Here is a 20,758-nt window from a genome sequence, read left to right as displayed (position 1 = left end):
CTGAGATTTTGAGATGTACGCTAGTGTGTGGGTGCGTGTGTGTTTCATGTTAGTATGTTTTTGTATTGTACTCTATACAAGTACAACATTTGTAAAATCAAATCTGGTACTCACTGTATTCCTTTACTTATTCTTCAGTCTTTAAAAGGCACATTAATATTTTTCTCACCATAACAGTTGCTCAATTCGTTTCCTAAAATTATTCATCATTTGCCTGGGCCACACCATGAAGTGATACGGAGTTTCCAAACCCTCCAGGATTTTGTGATGGACAAAGTGAAAGAGCATGAGAAGACACTGGACCAAAACTCTCCACGGGATTTTATAGATTGTTATCTTATAAAAAAGAAAGAGGCAAGTAACCTGATCAAGCCACAGTCTTAAAGTATACCTGAGATGATAGAAGTACAGACCCAGATTTACCTCACAGGAGCCTATTACAGATGGCTCGAACCTCCGATTTTCGGTTCGTGAACCTCAGCAAAAAGTTCAGTTTGCGCGAACTTCCGCGAACTGCAATAAACTTCAATGGGGAGGTGAACTTCGAAAATTAGAAACATTTATGCTGTCCACAAAGTGATGGAAAAGATGTTTCAAGGGGTCTAACATCTAAGTTTTTCCATGGGGGAGTGGGATACATGCCAAAAGTCCCGGGGAAAAAAGCTGGATTTGACTCAAAGCAGCGTTTTAAGGGCCGAAATCACATTGCATGCTAAATTGGAGGCCTAAAGTGCTTTAAAACATCTTGCATATGTATACATCAATCAGGGAGTGTAATTAGAGTGCTGCTTCACACTGACAGACCAAACTCACTGTGTAATGCACCACACACAGCTGTTTGTGTAGTGACGGCCGTGCTGGACTGGTGTGCACCATAGCCAGAGTGCAGGCCATGGCGGTTTTCAAGCCCATATGGTCGTCGGGCTGAGGTAGCTCAATGACAGAACAACAGTGACTGTCCAGCTGATCGAAATTGGTCTTTCCACAATGAAGCAACAACCTTATTATCTTGGGTGTGCCCCCCCCCCCCCTTCTTCATTGTGATACGCAAGCCCCTTCACCGCGGCAAGGTAACAATCACAAAGGGGAATTGACACATGTACATGCCTTTTGTTGATGCAGCTGCAGTGCAGCCAGAAAAATTAGGCAGGCATGTACACGCACCAGAAAAATTACTATAGCGGCCGCTGCTAACAGTGGCCTTAAAAATTCAGGAATCCGCCTGAGTCCTGGATCCTGTTGGTTGTAGCGTAGAAGGCAGTCAAGCGGCCTGCAAGCAGAGATGCTGTGTGGGGAGCGACTTAGTCATGGGGCAGGCAGTCACACGGCGTGCAGGCAGAGATGCTGTGTGCGGGGACTGACTTAGTCTTGGAGCGGGCAGTAGCCCTCCGGTATCCATGCCTCATTCAGTTTGATAAAGGTGAGGTACTGAACACTTCTGTGACTTAGGCGACTTCTCTTCTCAGTGACAATGCCTCCAGCTGTGCTGAAGGTCCTTTCTGACAGGACGCTTGAGGCAGGGCAAGACAGAAGTTGGATGGCAAATTGGGACAGCTCTGGCCACAGGTCAAGCCTGCGCACCCAGTAGTCCAAGGGTTCATCGCTGCTCACAGTTTCTACATCCACACTTAAGGCCAGGTAGTCGGCTACCTGCCGGTCCAGGTGTTGGCAGAGGGTGGATCCGGAAGGGCTAAGGCCAGACGTTGGACTAAAGAATGTCCGCATTTCCGACATCACCATGAGATCGCTAGAGCATCCTGTCCTTGCCTGCGTGGACATGGGAGGAGCATTACTGGCAGTGGCACCTTTATTTCGTTGTGCTGTGACATCACCCTTAAACGCACTGTAAAGCATAGTTGCCAGCTTGTTCTGCAAGTGCTGCATCCTTTCTGCCTTTTGGTGATTTGGAAACATCTCCGCCACTTTGTGTGTATGCCGAGGGTCTAGTAGCGTGGCCACCCAGTACAGCTCATTCCCCTTGGGTTTTTTTTATATGGGAGTCCCTCAACAGGCTGGACAGCATGAAAGACGCCATCTGCACAAAGTTGGATGCAGACGTACTATCCATTTCCTCTTGCTCTTCCTCAGTGATGTCAGCTAAGTTCTTCTCCTCCCCCCCCAGCCATGAACAATACCACGGGAAATTTGAGCAGCACCCCCGGTGACACCTGCTGCGGTTGTTCTTTCGCCGCCGCCTCCTCCAAAAAAAAAAATACCTTCCTCATCAGCTGACACCACTTTCCCACATGACTCTTCCTCCTCCTCCCCCCTCTGTGCTGCCGCAGGTGTTGAGGAATCATCTGCTTCTGCTGAGAATTGATCCCACAACTCTTCCTCCTGTTCCTGTTCACTCTCCTCCAAAGCTTGATCCACCACTCTACGCACGGGACGCTCCAGGAAGAAAGCATATGAGATCAAGTCGCTGATGGCGCCCTATACTGTGACTCACCAGGTTTGTCACCTCCTCAAATGGCCGCATGAGTGTCCAGTACTTCGGCCAGAACATCCCCATCTCCTCAGAGCATGTCCTTTGACTGTAGATGTAGAGATACTGTTTGACGGCTTTCTCCTGTTGTAGCAGGCGGTTGAGCATCAGGAGGGTCGAATTCCAGTGAGTCGGGCTATCGCAAATCAAGCGTCTCACCAGCAATTTGTTTCTCCGCTGAATATCGGCAAAGCGGCTGTGTTAGACCGACTGAAATTCCCACACACCTTCCTGGCCTGCTTCAGGACGTCCTGTAAGCCTGGGTACTTGGGCACAAATCTCTGAATTATGAGATTCAGCACATGTGCCTTGCAGGGTACATGTGTCAACTTTCCCAAATTCAAAGCCAAAATGAGATTGCTGCCTTTGTCACACACCTTTGCGGGGTCAGCTACTGATCCACCTGTTAAGAGCAGCCAGGAGAGCTGCTCCAGTGTGACTCTCCGGTTTGAGGCAAGACATGTCTCAGATGGCGTGACACTGTCGTACCTGGCATGCAGCATAGGCCCTGGGGAGCTGGGGCTGTGTAGCTGGAGAGGAGATCGCAGCACCAGTAGAGTAGTAGCACTGCCACTCAGCCGAGGAGGAGGAGGAGGAGGACGGCAAAGAGGATGTAGCAGGAGGAGTAGGAGGAGAGGAGGTGGCAGCAGGCTTGCCTGCAAGCCGTGGATGTGCCACAACTTGGTCCGCTGCATAGCCACGTACTCCCTGCTTGCCAGCGGTCACCAGGTTGACCCAATGGGCTGTGTAAGTAATGTACCTACCCTGACCATGTGTAAAGGATAGCGGAGATGCCGCCGCATAGACAAGCGGCATGGCGGCTATCTCAGCGTGTCAGCCAGCGGCTTCGGCCGTGCAGTTACATGCTGGAGCTCTGCCTGGTCCTTCTATTGCACATAGATTGAGGGCTACGTGCGCTTGCGACAGGACCTTTATGCGAATAGAAGGGGAGTCAGCTGATCTGCCTGGTCAGCTGACTCCAGACGCTACCTCGGATTGGCTGAGTGACTGGGGCGGCGCTGCGGAGCATCTGTGTATATACTGTATAGTGGTAGTCTGTCAGTTGCTCCATGTCTGCTGTTGCGAATGCTATCGTGTGAGCGCTCAGACCTAGTCAGATCCCAAAGTGTGTTAGAACCAGCCGGAGCTGGGAATTCACACTTAGCCAGATTCTGTTGATAGCTTAAAGTACTAATTCATTGTATTATCTGTTCTGACCTTCTGCTTCCATTGACTATTCTCCTGCTTACTGACTCTGTACCTCTGCCCATCTGATTCATGTTGCCGACCCTGCCTGTATCTAACACTGAATCAGTCTTCTGTCTTGGTACCTTATCTGTCCGTACGTTGCCTACTCTGCTTGTCTGACCTTTCTTACCTCACCAGTGGGCCTTGCCACTGGCGGGGGATCTGGGGCATTTCACCTGCTCCTCAGGTGAAACCCAACTGCAGCAGTCTGTAACACCTGCTCCTCAGGTGTCCCTTGGCTGCAGTGTAGTCTTAATCACCTGCTCCTCAGGTGAATATCCTTTGCAGCACTGTCTATAACACCTGCTCCTCAGGTGTCCACTGGCTGCATTATAGTCTTAATCACCCGCTCCTCAGGTGATCATTCTCTGTAGCTCAGTTGGTGATACCTGCTCCACAGGTGGCCACCGACTACAGTGCAGCCTGACTCGCCTGCTCCTCAGGTGGTCATAGGCTGCAGTATTGTCTGAAGCACCCCCTCCTCGGGACCAAACACTTTCTCACATTGGTAGTCCTGTGTCTGGCTATACTAGCATTATTGGTGATTCTGCAGATCACCACATAATCAGGTATAGTGTCTGTATTATTGGTGATACTGCAGATCACCAATAATCAGAAAATCTGTTTATCTGACACCGATCGTTACGCCATGCTTGGCAGACCAGGCATCTGTGGTCAGATGGACCTTTGACCCAACGCTGTGTGCCAGAGATGACACCACTTGCCTTTCAACTTCATGGTACAGTTTGGGTATCGCCTTTTTTGAGAAATAATTGCGGCCTGGTATCTTTCACTGCGGTGTCCCAATGGCCACAAATTTTGGAAGGCCTCAGAGTACACCAGCTTGTATGGTAACAGCTGGCGAGCTAACAGTTCCGCCAAGCCAGCTGTCAGACGCCGCGCAAGGGGGTGACTGGCAGACATTGGCTTTTTCCGCTCAAAGATTTCCCTCACGGACACCTGGCTGCTGCTCTGTGCAGAGGAGCAGGAACCGCTCAAGGCCAGAGGCAGAGTGGAGAAGGGTGGCTGTGATTGTGAAGGTGCAAGGGAGAAAGCGGCTGAAGATGATGCACCTGAAGGAGGAAGATGAGAAGGAGGGTGGCTTTTCTTTTGTGTGCGGCTTTTCCTCTGGTGCTCTTCCCATTGCAGTTTGTGTCTTTTCTATATGTGCCTTCGTAAGGCACTTGTCCCTATGCGGCTGTTGGCCTTTCCACGGCTCAATTTTTGGCGGCAGAGAGAACAGATGGCATTGTTCTGATCTAAGGCAGACACACAGAAAAATTTCCAAACCACTGAGCCCCCTTGGGGTGTGGGCACTATGGTGGCCTCAGCAGCTGACGTTGAAGGGCATGTTGGCTGGCTGTCCATAGGTGGCGATACATGGCGCCGGACACTGCCACCAGCTGTTACTGAAGACAAGCTCCCCCTGCTTCTTTCAGCAACTCGTCTCCTCCTACTCCTCCCCTCCCCCTCTGAACTGTCCCCTTGGTCATCTTGTCTCTTAGGAACCCACGTGACATCCGTATCATCATAATCATCCTCCCCAGCTTCGCTTGCCTTAGACACCTCATAAACTACACCAACAGCAGGTACTTCCTCCTCCTCCTCACACGTTACGTCCATAGTGTCGCCTAACTCAGACATATGAGGTGGTGTAACTTGCTTGCCACCTTCATCTGGTTGTAACAATAATGTCTGTGAATCAGTTAATTCCCCACCAAATAACTCCTGTGAAGTGTCAAATGCAGTGGATGTGGTACTTGTAGTAGCGCTCGTAGCTGCGGAAGATGAGGTGTTCTGTGTTAAATAGTCAACCACGTCCTGACAATTTTGGGAGTTGATGGGACGCGCCTTCTTCTGATCACTAAACTTTGGGCCAGGGTCGCACTAAATCACGTCAGCACGACCTCGAACAGACCTGCCAGGTGGCCTTCCTCTGGGTCTGCCTCTGGCTCTGCCTCTGCCTGTTGGTTTGTCCGAATCAGGGGGGGGGGGGGGGGGGGGAATGAAAGGTATGCACTGACTTAACTAACACAATGTTCACAGGTTCAGTGAAAGGTATGCAGTGACTGGTATTACAATACAATGTGCAGCTGTCACACACTTGCAGTTAACAGGTATGCACGGACTGGTATATTACTCAGCGTGCGGTCACACAGTTACTGTGAACTATTATGCAATGACTAGTATTACAAATTTGCAGCTGTCACACACAGGTACCGTGAACAGGTGCAGTGACTGGTATATAACATTGCTTGCAATCACATAGGTAGGTAGGTGCACTGAACACAGGTGGGTATGCAGTGATTGGTATTACAAATGTGCAGCTATCACACACACAGGTAGTCACTGAATGTGCTGTGCCTGGCAGTGGCACAGTAAGAATTACCAAGGGGCCAAGGTCCCACCAGCAGCTGCGACTGACTGACAGGGCTGTATATGCAACACAAGTGTCTGTGGGACACACACACACAAAAAATTGATCACAAGAACAACATTAGCTCTCAAAAGAGCTGTTGAGGATGAGGAAGGCTTTTTAGCAATAAGATCAGCAAGAAAGAGCAACCTAACAAGCTTAACACAAGAGCCTAATTAAGCTTTCCTTATGTCAGCAGCAAGGTTCTTTCCCTTCTCTAATTACTGCAGCCACACGAGTGAGTGAAAAGGCTGATGCTGCCTGCCTTTTATAGGCTCCAGGGGGAGTGTAGCCTGATTGGCTACCCTGTGCCTGCTGACTGTGATGTAAAGGGTAAAAGTTGACCCTAATGATGTAGTATAGGGGGCGGGTCAAATTCACATATAGTTCGCGGTTTACCGCGAATGCAAACCACCAAAGTTTGCGCAAATAAGTTTGCGGGCAAACTGTTCGGGCCATCTCTAGAGCCTGTAGGCACAGATGTTCTGGCATCTTAGACTTCGCCCTCCATGACTTGCAAACCCCCACCAAACTGCACTGCAAGTGTGCTGGCTGTCTTTCCTTATTCCCTCTGCCCATCACAGGCAGCTACAGGTGTACTTTAGTATTAGATAGCCAGAAGTAGAGATGGCCCGAACGGATCGCCTGCGAATGGTTTCAGGCGAACTTTCGGTGGTTCGCAGTCGCCAGCGAAGGTGAACTTTTGCGGAAGTTCGATTCGCTCCATAGTGCGCCATTAGGGTCAACTTTGACCCTCTACATCAGTCAGCAGGCTACACTCAGTCCTGGAGGCACTCCCCCCTGTATATAAGGCAGGGAGCGCCGGCCATTACACTCACTCGTGTGCCTGCAATAGTGAGAGAAGGGACAGTTGCTGGCAGACTCTCATAGGGAAAGATGTTAGGCTGTTATAGGCTTGTTAGCTTGCTCCTGGCTTCTTATTGATAAAATAGCACCCCTCAACAGCTCTTTTAACCTCCTTGGCGGTAATCCCGAGCTGAGCTCGGGGTATGCCGCCGGAGGTCGCCGCTCAGGCCCTGCTGGGCCGATTTTACTTCTGAAAAAAGCAGCACACGCAGCTGGCACTTTGCCAGCCGTGTGTGCTGCCCGATCGCCGCCGCTCCGCGGCGATCCGCCGCGTGCAGCGGGTGAAAGAGGGTCCCCCCAGCCGCCCGAGCCCAGCGCAGCCGGAACAAACAGTTCCGGCCGGCGCTAGGGGCTGGATCGGGCGGCTCTGACGTCAGGACGTTGACTGACGTCCATGATGTCACTCCGCACTGACGTCCATGATGTCGCCATGGCGACGAGGAAAGCGAAACAAGATAGGCCGCTCATTGCGGCCTATCTTGTTACTTTCGATTGCCGGAGGCGATCGAAAGTACGCTTCCGGAGCGCCCTCTAGTGGGCTTTCATGCAGCCAACTTTCAGTTGGCTGCATGAAATATTTTTTTTTTTAATTTAAAAAAAACCACATTGCAGCCTCCCTGGCAAAATAAATAAACCGCCAGGGAGGTTAAGAGCCAATCTTGTTCTTGTGATCTTTTTATTTATTTTTTTCTGTGTGTCACTCACTGACACTTCTGTTGCATAGATAGCCTTGCTAATTCAGTGTGTGTGCCACTGCCAGGTCCAGCACATTCAGTGACTACCTGTGTGACAGGTGCACATTGTAATACCCATCACTGCATATACCTATTACCTGGTGTGTTCAGTACACCCACCTCATTATTGCATATGCCTACCTTTTGTGTTGAGTGAACCCACCTCATCACAGCATATATCTACCTGACCTGTTGTGTTCAGTGAACCCACCTCATCACTGCATTTACCTACCTGTTGTGTTCAGTGAACTCACCATCACTGCATATAGCTACCTTTTGTGTTCAGTGCACCGACCTACCTACGTGAGTGCACGCTGTGTGATATACCACTCCGTGCATACCTGTTAACTGCTGCACCTGTGTGACTTCACATTGTATTAGTCAAGTCAGTGCATACCTTTCACTTCATTCCCCCCCCCCGATATGGACAAAACAGACAAAACAGGTAGAGGAAGAGGTAGAGGCAGACCCAGAGGAAGGCCACCCGGCACTGGCAGGTCTGTGCGAGGTTGTGTTGTGATTTCGTGTGGCCCTGGTCCAAAGTACAGTGCTCAGAAGAACAACTCCCAAGATTGTCAGGATGTGGTTGACTATTTAACACAGAACACCTCATCTCCCGCAGCCACCAGCGCTACTACAAGCACCACATCCGCTGCATTTGATACTTCGCAGGAGTTATTTGGTGGTGAAATCACTGATTCCAAGCCACTACTGCAACAAGATGAAGGCGCTAAGCAAGTTACACCACCTCATATGTGTGAGTTAGGCGACACTATGGACGTAACGTGTGAGGTGGAGGATTATGAAGTACCTGCTGTTGGTGCAGTTTTGGAGGTCTCTGAGGCAAACAAAGCTGGGCAGGATGATTATGATGATGACTATGATACGGATCCCACGTATGTTCCCAATAGAGGAGATGAACAGGGGGACAGTTCAGAGGGGGAGTCAGAGAGGAGTAGGAGGAGACGAGTTGCTGAAAGAAGCAGTGGGAGCTCGTTGTCAGAAACAGCTGGTGGCAGTGTCCGGCGCCATGTATCGCCACCTATGGACAGCCAGCCAACATGCCCTTCAATGTCAGCTGCTGAGGCCACCATAGTGCCATCACCCCAGGGGGGCTCAGTGGTTTGGACATTTTTTTATTTTTTTTTGTGTGTCTGCCTTAGATCGGAGCAAAGCCATCTGTTCTCTCTGCCTCCAAATATTGAGCCGTGGAAAGACCAACACTCACATAGGGACAAGTGCCTTACGAAGGCACCTGGAGAAAAGGCACAAACTGCAATGGGAAGAGCACCAGAGGAAAAGCCGCACACAAAAGAAAAGCCACCCTCCTTCTCATCTTCCTCCTTCAGGTGCAGCGTCTTCAGCCGCTTTCTCCCTTGCACCATCACAGCCACCCTCCTCCACTCCGCCTCTGACCTTGAGCGGTTCCTGCTCCTCTGTCCACAGCAGCCAGGTGTCAGTGAAGGAAATCTTTGAGCGGAAGAAGCCAATTTCTGCCAGTCACCCCTTTGCCCGGAGTCTGACAGCTGGTGTGGCGGAATTGTTAGCTCGCCAGCTGTTACCATACAAGCTGGTGGACTCTGAGGCCTTCCGTAAACTTGTGGCCATTGGGACACCGCAGTGGAAGATGCCAGGCTACAATTATTTCTCTAAAAAGACGATACCCAACCTGCACCGTGAAGTGGAGAGGCAAGTGGTGTCATCCCTGGCACACAGCGTTGGGTCAAGGGTCCACCGGACCACGAATTCCTGGTCTGCCAAGCACGGTCAGGGCCGCTACATTACTTACACAGCCCATTGGGTCAACCTGGTGACCGATGGCAAGCAGGGAGTACGTGGCTGTGCAGCGGACCAACTTGCGACACCTGCACGACTTGCAAGCAAGCCTCCTGCCACCTCCTCTCCGCCTGCTACATCCTCTTTGCTGTCATCATCCTCCTCCTCCTTGGCTGGTGCCGCAATTTCTTCTCCAGCTACACAGCCCCATCTCCCAAGGGCCTATGCTGCATGCCAGGTATGACAGTGTCAATCCATCTTAGACATGTCTTGCCTCAAAGCAGAGAGTCACACTGGAGCAGCTCTCCTGGCTGCTCTTAACAGGTGGATCAGTGGCTGACCCCGCACCAGCTGGAGATCGGCAACGTGGTGTGTGACAACGGCAGCAATCTCCTTTCCGCTTTGAATTTGGGAAAGCTGACACATGTACCCTGCATGGCACATGTGCTGAATCTAGTCATTCAAAGATTTGTGTCAAAGTACCCAGACTGAGAAGGTGTCCTGAAGCAGGCCAGGAAGTTGTGTGGGCATTTCAGGCGGTCTTACACGGCCATGGCATGCTTTGCGGACATTCAGTGGAGAAACAACTTGCCGGTGAGACGCTTGATATGTGATAGCCCGACTCGCTGGAATTCGACCCTGCTCATGTTCTGTTGCCTGCTAGAACAGGAGAAGGCCGTCACCCAGTACCCGTACAATTTCAGTCGAAGCTCGTCCCTAAATACAATAATGTATTGAGTGTGAAGAAACTGGTGCATGAGGCCAGAAGTAAATACAAAAACTCACTTTATTGAAGCCAATGTGAAAACAATAAAATCAATTAAAACCAAGGCAATACCATGCCCAGCCCAAAATCCCTAATATGATACAATAATTGCCATAAGCCCATCAATAAGACTAATATGTAGCACAATACAGTAAACGCAACTGACAGAAGTAGATTGCGTATAACTACTGAGGAGCAATGATGTATATAATAACAGCATCCAAAATCAGTAATGAAATAGTCAAAAGCTGATGCTGCAGCATCACAGCTCCTCAGCAGTAAAGGCTGTCTAACTAAACGTGCAGCAGTTCCAATATAAAGAAATCTCCTGGACTATGCATCCATGATAAGTGCAAAAGGTAACTTGAATTGAAAAACAAAAATAAGACCTCATAGAGGATAAAAGTGGTTTGATACAAACAAGGTGAAACAATATATATCTATATACATATACGCACAAATATAAACAGGTGCTGTGAGAATCAGCCAATATGGTAAAGTGAGGTAATGAGGAGAGGCATAGAGCGGGAGAAAAGTGATAGGGCTTACCTAATAGAGAGTGTATCAAGGGCTGGGGAAGGTTGCTAGGGCGCTCCTGCGCCCGTCTGACTAGTTCCGCCGAAGCTGCTGGGGGACAGTATCCTCTATGAGGTCTTATTTTTGTTTTTCAATTCAAGTTACCTTTTGCACTTATCATGGATGCATAGTCCAGGAGATTTCTTTATATTGGAACTGCTGCACGTTTAGTTAGACAGCCTTTACTGCTGAGGAGCTGTGATGCTGCAGCATCAGCTTTTGACTATTTCATTACTGATTTTGGATGCTGTTATTATATACATCATTGCTCCTCAGTAGTTATACGCAATCTACTTCTGTCAGTTGCGTTTACTGTATTGTGCTACATATTAGTCTTATTGATGGGCTTATGGCAATTATTGTATCATATTAGGGATTTTGGGCTGGGCATGGTATTGCCTTGGTTTTAATTGATTTTATTGTTTTCACATTGGCTTCAATAAAGTGAGTTTTTGTATTTACTTCTGGCCTCATGCACCAGTTTCTTCACACTCAATACATTATTGTATTTAGGGAGGTGCCCCTTTTTTCTTTTCGATTTTTGAGAGTCACTTACCAGGTCGAGGACCTGCCCTCCCTTTCATTAACACATTAGTGTATATATTAGGCATACTTTTCGCATTATTATGTCTGCTTACTCAGTGTTTGTGCAACAATTTCAGTAGAAGGACACAATCTGGGGAGATGGGGATGTTGTGGCCCAACAACTGGACACTGATGCAAAATGCATGCAGGCTCATGCAGCCGTTTGAGGCGGTGACCAACCTGGTGAGTCGCACTGAAGGCACCATCAACGACTTGATCCCCTACGCTTACTTCCTGGAGCGTACCATGCGTAGAGTGGTGGATAAAGCTGTGGAGGAACGTGAAGAGGAACAGTTACGGCAGGAACAGTTGTGGGAGCAATTTACATCAGAACCAGATGTTTCCTCATCACCCAGGCGGATTCCTGAATTTTTAAGGCAGCTATACTAATTTTTCTGGTGCGTGTGCATGCCTGTCTAATTTTTCTGGCTGCAGTGCAGCTGCAACAACAAAACAAAAGGCATGTACATGTGCCCAATCCCCTTCGTGATCATTACCTTGCCGCGTGAAGGGGCTTGCGTATCACAATGAAGCAATGATCGCCGGCTACATGAGTGTCTCTGGGGGTGGGGGTTTTGTGGCACAACAAAGATAATAAGGTTGTTGCTTCATTGTGGACAGACCAAATTTCAGCTGGACAGTCACTGTTGTTCTATCATTGAGCTACCACAGCCCGGTGACCATATGGGCTTGGAAACCGCCATGGCCTGCACTCTCGCCATGGTGCGCACCAGTCCAGCACGCGGGTCACTACGAAAACAGCTGCTTGCGGTGCGTTACACAGTGAGTTTGATGTGTCAGTGTGAAGCAGTACTCTAATTACACCCCATGATTGACGTATACACATGCAAGATGTTTAGAAGCACTTTAGGCCTGCAATTTAGCATTCAATGTGATTTCTGCCCTTTAAACGCTGCTTTGCGTCAAATCCAGATTTTTTTCCCCGGGACTTTTGGCGTCTCTCCCACTCATCCATGCCCACCTCCAGGTGTTAGACCCCTTGAAACATCTTTTCCATCACTTTTGTGGCCAGCATAAATGTTTCTAGTTTTCAAAGTTTGCATCCCCACTGAAGTCTATTGCGGTTCGCGAACCTAAATTCGGAGGTTTAGGCCATCTCTAAAGTTCCCTCAATATTAAAGTGGTCTGAAACTCTAACATAACATCCCATAAAAATGTTTTCCTACGTTTTATTGCTCATACAGTTATCATATTTGCTTTTGAGCACACCTAATATTTGTTTACAAATTATAGTTTTCCAAAGTGTCGTTTTTCTTGCCCTGAAAGCTGGCATATTAAAATCTTCTAATGAGCTATTCTGAACACTGTGTGTGCCTGAAGCAGAGACATTTTCTCAGAAAGTGTTTGTTTACATTCCAGTGTTGATACATTTGTGTTTAACAATTAAAAAATATACTGTTATCTCCAGTTTGGATGCGAATTTGAAGATGAATAGCAGGAGAAACTGCTTTGTTTAACCATTTCAGTGGTGTTCTGCTAGAATCTTTTTTCTGGGATAGTAGCTTTCAAGCTGTGAGGAATCTTTTAGAGCAAAGTAGAAATGCTGGCTTTCAGACCACTTTAAGTAGCTAGAGGTGCCCCCGACTGAAAGAAGATATCATCAGTGGAAAGCATAGATCAGGGTGAGTAACCGATCTCTCTTTTGTTGAATAATAGATAGTAACACAGGCGCCAAATTAGAATAAAATGGTTAAAAACTGTTTAAAAGGAGGGGGGCAGGTGGATACCACCCTCAGGTATCTAATGATCAGCCAACGAATCGTTGTAAATAAACAATTAAATTTATTACAAGTTCTCCAAGTATGCAACGCGTTTCACGGGTCAACCGCCCGCTTCATCAGGCAATCAAAATTTGGAGGTACACAATGCTGCATCAGTCTATGGGCCAAGCGCCAATCCACCTGTCCCCCTCCTTTTAAACGTTTTTTAACCATTTTATTTTAATTTGGCGCCTCTGTTACTATCTATTATTCATCTATCAGGTCCACCCTGGGTGGAGGGGTGTATCCCCAATTTCTCCAATCTACAGAGAGCGACTTCTTATACCTGAGTGGGGTCAGGTTATAATTCTCCCCACCTGCACAGTCAGTGGTTACCTTTGTGGTAACCTAGACTTGTGAGTATAACTTTCTCATACTTTTGCATTACGTTCCTTTGTCTTGACATACTGCACTATATTGGGCTCTCGGTTTTTCAATTTTTGTATCCCTCTAAGCTTATCTCTCTTTTGTGCTCTGCTTAGGACTCTGCATAGGGAAGGAGGGAGGGAGGCACTCTGGGTGGGAAGTGAGCCACCTTTCCATCATCAAGCACCTGTAGGCATGTGCCTACAGTGCCTTATGGTAAATCCGGCCCTGTAGCAGTATAAGCATTTATACCTACTTGGGCCTTCCTTCAGCCCACTGTAGGTGGTGCTCTCCCTCGCTTTTTCTACTTGGCCACTCTGTTCTCTTGAAGTCTTCTCTGGTAAGTCAGTCGCGCTTTCTTGCACATGTGCAGTTCCATAAGCATGCACCGCTTGATTTCTGTGCATGTGCATTTAGCTTAGAAAGTAACTACACAGAATGCTCCCAGCAACAGGAGCATGACCAAGGATGCGAGGCCAAGGCTAAGTGCATGCTTGTAGTTAGCATCTACCGGAGATGACTACAGAAAAACAGAGAGGCCTGGGACGACGGCAAGCGAGCCCACATCCAACAGGGGGCTGTGGAGGAAACCCCAGGTAAGTATAAATGCTTGTGCTTCAATCATGTTAGATTTCCTCTAAGGTAATATTGAAGAGCAACCTCCAGGGGTAAATGGAAGACTAAGTACAATAGAGACTTTAAAATTTGAATTCATTAACAACTTAATTGCAAATTGTCCAACTGCTTGATGAATTAAACCTTCCCCGATTCACTCCCTTTAGTTAATTTGCACTGTGCCAATAATGTGTGAGGACCTCAGCCCTCATGGACTGGAATTGGACAGCCCTGTCTTAGTGGTTTGCCCAAATCTGAACAGCATCATGTAGTGTACTGTAATTTTTTTTGAGCTTCAGCAGCTCCCAGAACTAGAATGAAAATTTGGATCCAACTAAGCTCACTTTGCTCTCCCTGGGCCATATGCAATTTACTTTTTTTCCTAAGTGTTCTCCGAGGGAAACATTTTTTCATCCTCTCTTTAAAATAACTTTTCAGCTTTTTGCAATTAAAAAAGTACCAAAAGTTGTAAAAAAAAATAAATATATATCAAATTGATTTTGTATATTTTACTGCTTGTTGGGGTTAAAAGGCATTTTATTGACAAGGTGTGAAAATATCAACTTGAAGAAAACTAAGGAAAAAAAGTGAATAACTTTTCCTCCTAAAATTTTTTTCCTAGGAGATCATTTTTCTTCATCTATTTAGAATAACTTTTTAGCACTTTGTAATTGTAAAGGTACCAAAACTTAAATTAAAAATTAAATACCGTATAGACTTGCATATAAGCCGACCCGCGTATCAGACGAGGTACGCACTTTTCCCTCAGAAACCAGGAAAAAGTGATTGACGGATATAAGCCACCTCCCCATTATAGCCCCCTCCCCAGTAGCCATATCTGTCCCCAGTAAAAGTCATCCCCTCTACCCATAGCCAGATGTGCACCAAGGATAATACAGCTGTGTACCAAGGATGATAGAGCTGTGTCTTAAGATGCCACTAGATGGCATCATAGATATGAGATGCTGCAATTGCTGGAGGATGGGGGGCCAGGGAGGCAGCTGGCAAGAGCAGGAGCACTAGTACACAATCCTTACACTTCTTCACCAGTATCAAAACCTGCTCCACCATCTGTTCTGCTCCACTGACTCGCATATAAGCCAAGGGGGTAATTTTTCAGCACATTTTCATGCCAAAAAATGTGGCTTACGTGAGTATATACAGTGCATATGGCCCCTGGCCATTATTCAATTCACCTTTTCTACTACATTTTTGGTAGGTGATATTTTTACACTTTATCAATAAAATGCCCTTTAAGTCAACAACAAACAAGTAAATAGTATAATCATGTTTACCTACTTTTTGGTACTTTTTCAATTGCAGAGTGCTGAAAAGTTATTTTCAATAGAAGATGAAAAAGTATCACCTAGTAGAAAACTAGGAGAAAAGTGAATTGAATAAGTACTAAAGAGTAAGTGAAAAGGTACTGTGAAAATTACCCTATTTCGCGCCGTATAAGACGCTCCGGAATATAAGACGCACCTAGGTTTAGAGGGCAAAAACCAGGGAAAAAAATACTAAACCTGGTGCGTCCATATTCCCGGTCATTGTGACGCGTCATTAGAAGTCGGCACTAGAGGAAGCCGCACACAGAAGCTGGAGGTCTGCAGTCCATGCGGGCATGATGGAAGAGGTAAGCAGCTGCCGCTAAACACCGGGGGGGCAGACCACACAAGGGGAGGGGGTGGAAACACCCGGGGGGACAGACAACACAGGGGGAGGTAGCGGAAACACGCGGGGGGGGGGGGGGGGTAGACACATGCGGGAGGCAGAAGGACCATAGGAAACACCCGGGGGGACAGACAACACAGGGGGAGGTAGCGGAAACACGCGGGGGGGGGGGGGCGCGGACACATGCGGGAGGCAGAAGGACCATAGCGGGGACTTAAGACATGGCAGCTGACATGGTCGGGGGTTACAAAAGAGGCAGAAGGAGGATGCACACAGGCAGGGAATCCCCGACATGGCGGCGGTTCGTATTGGCGAGTGTTCGGAAGTCGGGGATTCCCTGCCTTTGCCGTATAAGACGCAGGGACTTTTTCTCCCCATTTTTTTGGGAGAAAAAGTGCGTCTTATACGGCGGAAAATACTGTATATTTAATAGCACATTTGTCCACTACTGTGCTCCAGGGCCTGTGGTATTATCACTAAATTGTGTTTAAGTGTTGCCGAATATTCTCAGTGTCTGTCTGATAATGCATAGACAGGGCACACTGGCACTGAGCCACACCTGTGCCCACTTACATTGATCTTGAATTGTGTGCCACATAAAACCACAAGCACATTTTTCCCACTACTGTGCTTCAGGGCATCGGTTATTACCACTGTATTGTGTTTGACCTTACCTGTTGCATATTCTCAGTGTCTTTCTGAAAATCCACAGACAGACCCCACTGGCACTGACCCACACCTGTGCCCAATTCTAGTGATATGGAATTCTGTGCCACATAACACACACGCGCAGTTTTACCACTACTGCTCCAGGGCATCTATTATTATCACTGTATTGTGTTTGAACTGTTGCGTATCTCGGTGTGTGACACTACACAGCACACTGATAACCAGAGCTGTGTACACTACAGCTATTGTTTTTGCCACACTCAGTTGCAGGCATAGTAGGACCTCGACTGCATTACTTTTCACTTGTTGCATGCACAGTACCCCTATTAAAAAAAAACAGGCAGAGGCAGGCCACCCAAGTGTCATCGAGGACATGCTGCTGTGATTTCCTGCGGCCCTGGAAGAATGAACAGTATTCAGGGGCACGTACCCTCAACCCCCGGCTTACATGGCGCACCCCATCTTCTACAGCTTCTGGACAGAACCTTCTTGACACACCGTCCACCTCCTGCTCTGCTTCAGGCACCCTGCAACAACTTACCACCACCACTAGCACCACAGCTCCACTTAAAGCGGAATCAAAACAAACATTTTTTTAATTAAAAATATTTAGTTGCACCACTCTGACACATACAAAGATAAATAAACACTCCTTCAAGCCTATGATTATTTCAGTGCATGCTTTTCACCCTTCTCTTTTCATAGCTAGGGTTATACTGGGGGCAGCCATTAGCAATTCCTCCATTGCTGGACACCATCTACTCAACCAGTTTGCCGGAAAAATCCCGGCAATTTGAAAGGAAGGGAGGGGTTCCTCCAATAAATGTAAAATATTTTATATTTCTCATCATGCAGCTGAAAAAAGGCTGCTATTTATTATTATAATTTAGAAAATAGATTTTATTTCTGAAATCTTGTATTTTTAATTTGGGTCCACTTTAATATGTCAGAGGAATTATTCACACATGATGCACAACCTTTATTGGCAGAAGATGGAGATAAGGAGGCTGTCACACCACGTGATATGTCTCAGTCAGGCGTCAGTACACGTGGACGTAAGGCATGAGGAGGAGAATGAGGATGTAGTATGCATTGTTGGTGCCTACTTGGAGGTGTCTGAGACAAGTGAAGCACTTGATGATGATGACTATGTGTCCATGGATGTCACGTGGGTGCCCTCAAGAGGACATGAAGAACCCTGATCCCATACATGTTCTTCCTGGAGCATGCCCTGCAATGAGTGCTGGATCAGGCTGTAGAGGAGCGGGACCAGGAAGATGAAGAGCTGTGGGAAGCATCAACACCACCACAACCAGGCTTGTCATGGACACCTGCTGTACCTGTGGCAACACAGAGGGAGGAGTCAAAGTAGGAAGAGGAGTCAGAGGAGGAAGGTGGCTTTGAGGAAGAGGTAGAAGACCAACCGCAGCAGGCATCCCAGGGGGCTTGCGGTCAGCTCAGCATCCAACCTTGTACAAATGGGGTCTTTCATGCTGTCCTGCCTGTTGAAGGACCCTTGTATAAAAAAACCTGAAGGACAAGGACTTGTACTGGGTGGCAACGCTACTGGACTCTCGGTATAAGCACAACGTGGCAGAACATTTACCAAATACAACTCAGTCAGATAGGATGCACAATTTCCACAACAGGCTGCGAAGTATGCTGTACACTGCATTCAAGGTTAATGTCATGGCACAACGGCAAAGGGGTGCCTGGCTGGAATCCACTTCCTCCTCCCACGCCGGCAAGGACAGCACAGTCTTCGGATGTTATGGTGATGTCGGACATGCAAAGTTTGTTTTATCAGACGCATAGCCACAGCCCTTCGGGATCCACCCTCCGATAATGCCTCAACCGACAGGTAGCGGACTACCTGGCCTTAACTGCTGATATTGACACTCTGAGGAGCGATGAACCCCTGGACTACTGGGTGCGTAGGCTTGACCTTTGGCCTGAGCTCTCACAATTTGCCATAGAACTTCTCTTGCCCCGCCTCAAGCGTCCTGTCGGAGAGGACCTTCAGCGCAACAGGAGGGATTGTCGATGAGAAGCGCAGTCGATTTAGGTCAGAAACGTGTGGTTACCTCACCTTTATAAAAACAAATGAGGCATGAATCCCGGAGGGCTAGCGCCTGCCCAAAGACTTTTAAAGCGGACCCAAACCAAACATTTTTTTTTTTAATTCAAAATATTTAGTTGCACCATTCTGACACATACAAAGATAAATAAACACTCCAAGCCAATGAGCATTTCAGTGCACCCTTCCCTTTTCATAACTAGGGTTATACAGGTGGCAGCCATTAGCAATTCCTCCTTTGCCGGACACCTCCTACTCCACCAGTTTGCCGGATTCTGTCCCTGCAATATGAAAGGAAGGTAGGGGTTCCTCCAATAAATGTAAAATATTTTATATTTGTCATCCTGCAACTGAAAAAGGGCTGCTATTTATTATTATAATTTAGAAAATAGATTTTATTTCTGAAATCTTGTATTTTTAATTTGGGTCCACTGTAAGTCCGTCCCCACCCAGCATCTTGGCACGTGCATGACTGACTGTCTGACTGACTTCTCCGCCACCACCAACAGTGTCCAGACCAGGACTCCACTCCACAGGTGGATCCTGAATTTTTAGCGACTGCTAAAAAAGTTAATTTTTATGGCCTATGGTGCTGAATTGTGGCTGCAACAAAAAAGGCATGTACATGATGTCAATTCCCCTTCGTGATCATTACCGTGTCGTGGTGAGGGGGCGTTTTGTATCACAATGAAGCAATGACCTATATGAGTGTGTTGGGGGCACACCCAAGAGGAGAAGATCGTTGCTTCATTGTGGACTGACCAAATTCAATCGATCGGCTGCATACGTTTTGGCAAAACCTTTGGTCACCTCAGGTGATTATTCAATAAAGCCTACTAGGCCAACACTGGGCCCATACTGCAGAACCACTGTTTTCTGGGTCACTTTACTGCCATAGAGCTACCTCAGCCCGACCATGGAGGCTGGAAAACTGCCAGGGCCTGCGCTCTCGCCAAAGAGACCACTACACAAAGATTGCGGCCGAGAGGACTAACATTTTTAAGTATTGAGAGACTCAACTATTAACTCTTTGCCGTGCGTTAAACGCAGAGTTTGGTCTGTTAGTGTTTGGTCTGTCAGTGTGAAGTGGGCATAACCCTTACATTACCACTCTGTACGTTTAAAAGCAGCCCTTTATTCCTCAAATGTAGAAATGTACTGTGAGTTCTTCCCTTTAGGAATTAAAATCTGACTCTGCATCAACTACATCATTTTTGGTGGAACTTTTGGCTTGGATCCCCCTCTGACATGCCCCTTTCCAGATGTTAGAGCCTTTGACACTAATTTTCCATCACTTTTGTGGCCAGAAACAGTCTGTAGTTTGTGAAATTCGCCTGCCCATGGAAGTCGATGGAGGTTTGCCTGGTTCGTGCGAATCCAAACTTTTTTCAGATGTTCGGATTCAACGTTCGTGAACCCAAATTCTGATGTTTGTGACATCTCTAGTGAAAATATCACCTAGGAGAAAACTTAGAAGAAAAGGTGAATTGCATATGGCCGCATGGGCCCTATCCAATTCTCTATTTCTTCTAGGAGATAGAAAACCTAGTAGAAAAAGTGAATTGAATAAGGGCCTATGGCCAATTAACCTTTTTCCTGAATTTTCTTCTTGGAGATAATTGCTCATGTTCTGTTTAAAATAACTTTTCAGCACTTTGCAACTGAAAAAGTACCAAACCATAGGTGAAACATACTGTTAAAATTATTGTATTTTATTGCTGTTTGCTTAAAAGGAACTGTATTTATAATGTAAACTAAAAATATCATCTAGGAGATATAAAGTCAATTGGATCAGGCCCCATATGCAATTCACTTTTTCTCCTATGTTTTTTCTCCTAGGTGATAATGTTTCATCTTCTCGTTAAAATAACATGGTCCATATGCAATTAACTTTTCTCCTGAGTTTTCTCCTACATGATATGTTTATACTTTGTCAGTAAAATGCTTTTTAAACCACCAGCAAAATGCATTTCCACCTTTGCTAATGGAAGCACTTATTATTTTAATTTTGAAACCAGACAAGAACCCTCTACAAGCTGGTTCATATAGACCCATCTCCCTTCTCACATCAGACATTAAAATTATTGCGAAAGTTTTGGCTATTAGGTTATCGCAAGTAATAACGA

At 47.1% G+C, this 20,758-nt stretch overlaps 1 protein-coding gene across 1 annotated transcript in view; it reads left to right on the top strand.

Moving 5' to 3' along the window:
* Positions 1 to 20,758, top strand: part of LOC137529005 (cytochrome P450 2C8-like) — a 190,139-nt gene that overhangs the window by 146,535 nt on the left and 22,846 nt on the right. The window contains exon 7 of the mRNA XM_068250862.1: positions 178 to 354. Coding sequence (XP_068106963.1) covers positions 178 to 354 — 177 coding nt within the window. The remainder of the gene's footprint in view (positions 1 to 177; positions 355 to 20,758) is intronic.

Source organism: Hyperolius riggenbachi, chromosome 8, assembly GCF_040937935.1.
Source record: "Hyperolius riggenbachi isolate aHypRig1 chromosome 8, aHypRig1.pri, whole genome shotgun sequence".
Lineage (NCBI taxonomy): Eukaryota > Metazoa > Chordata > Amphibia > Anura > Hyperoliidae > Hyperolius > Hyperolius riggenbachi.
This window is presented reverse-complemented; position numbering and strand designations above follow the sequence as displayed.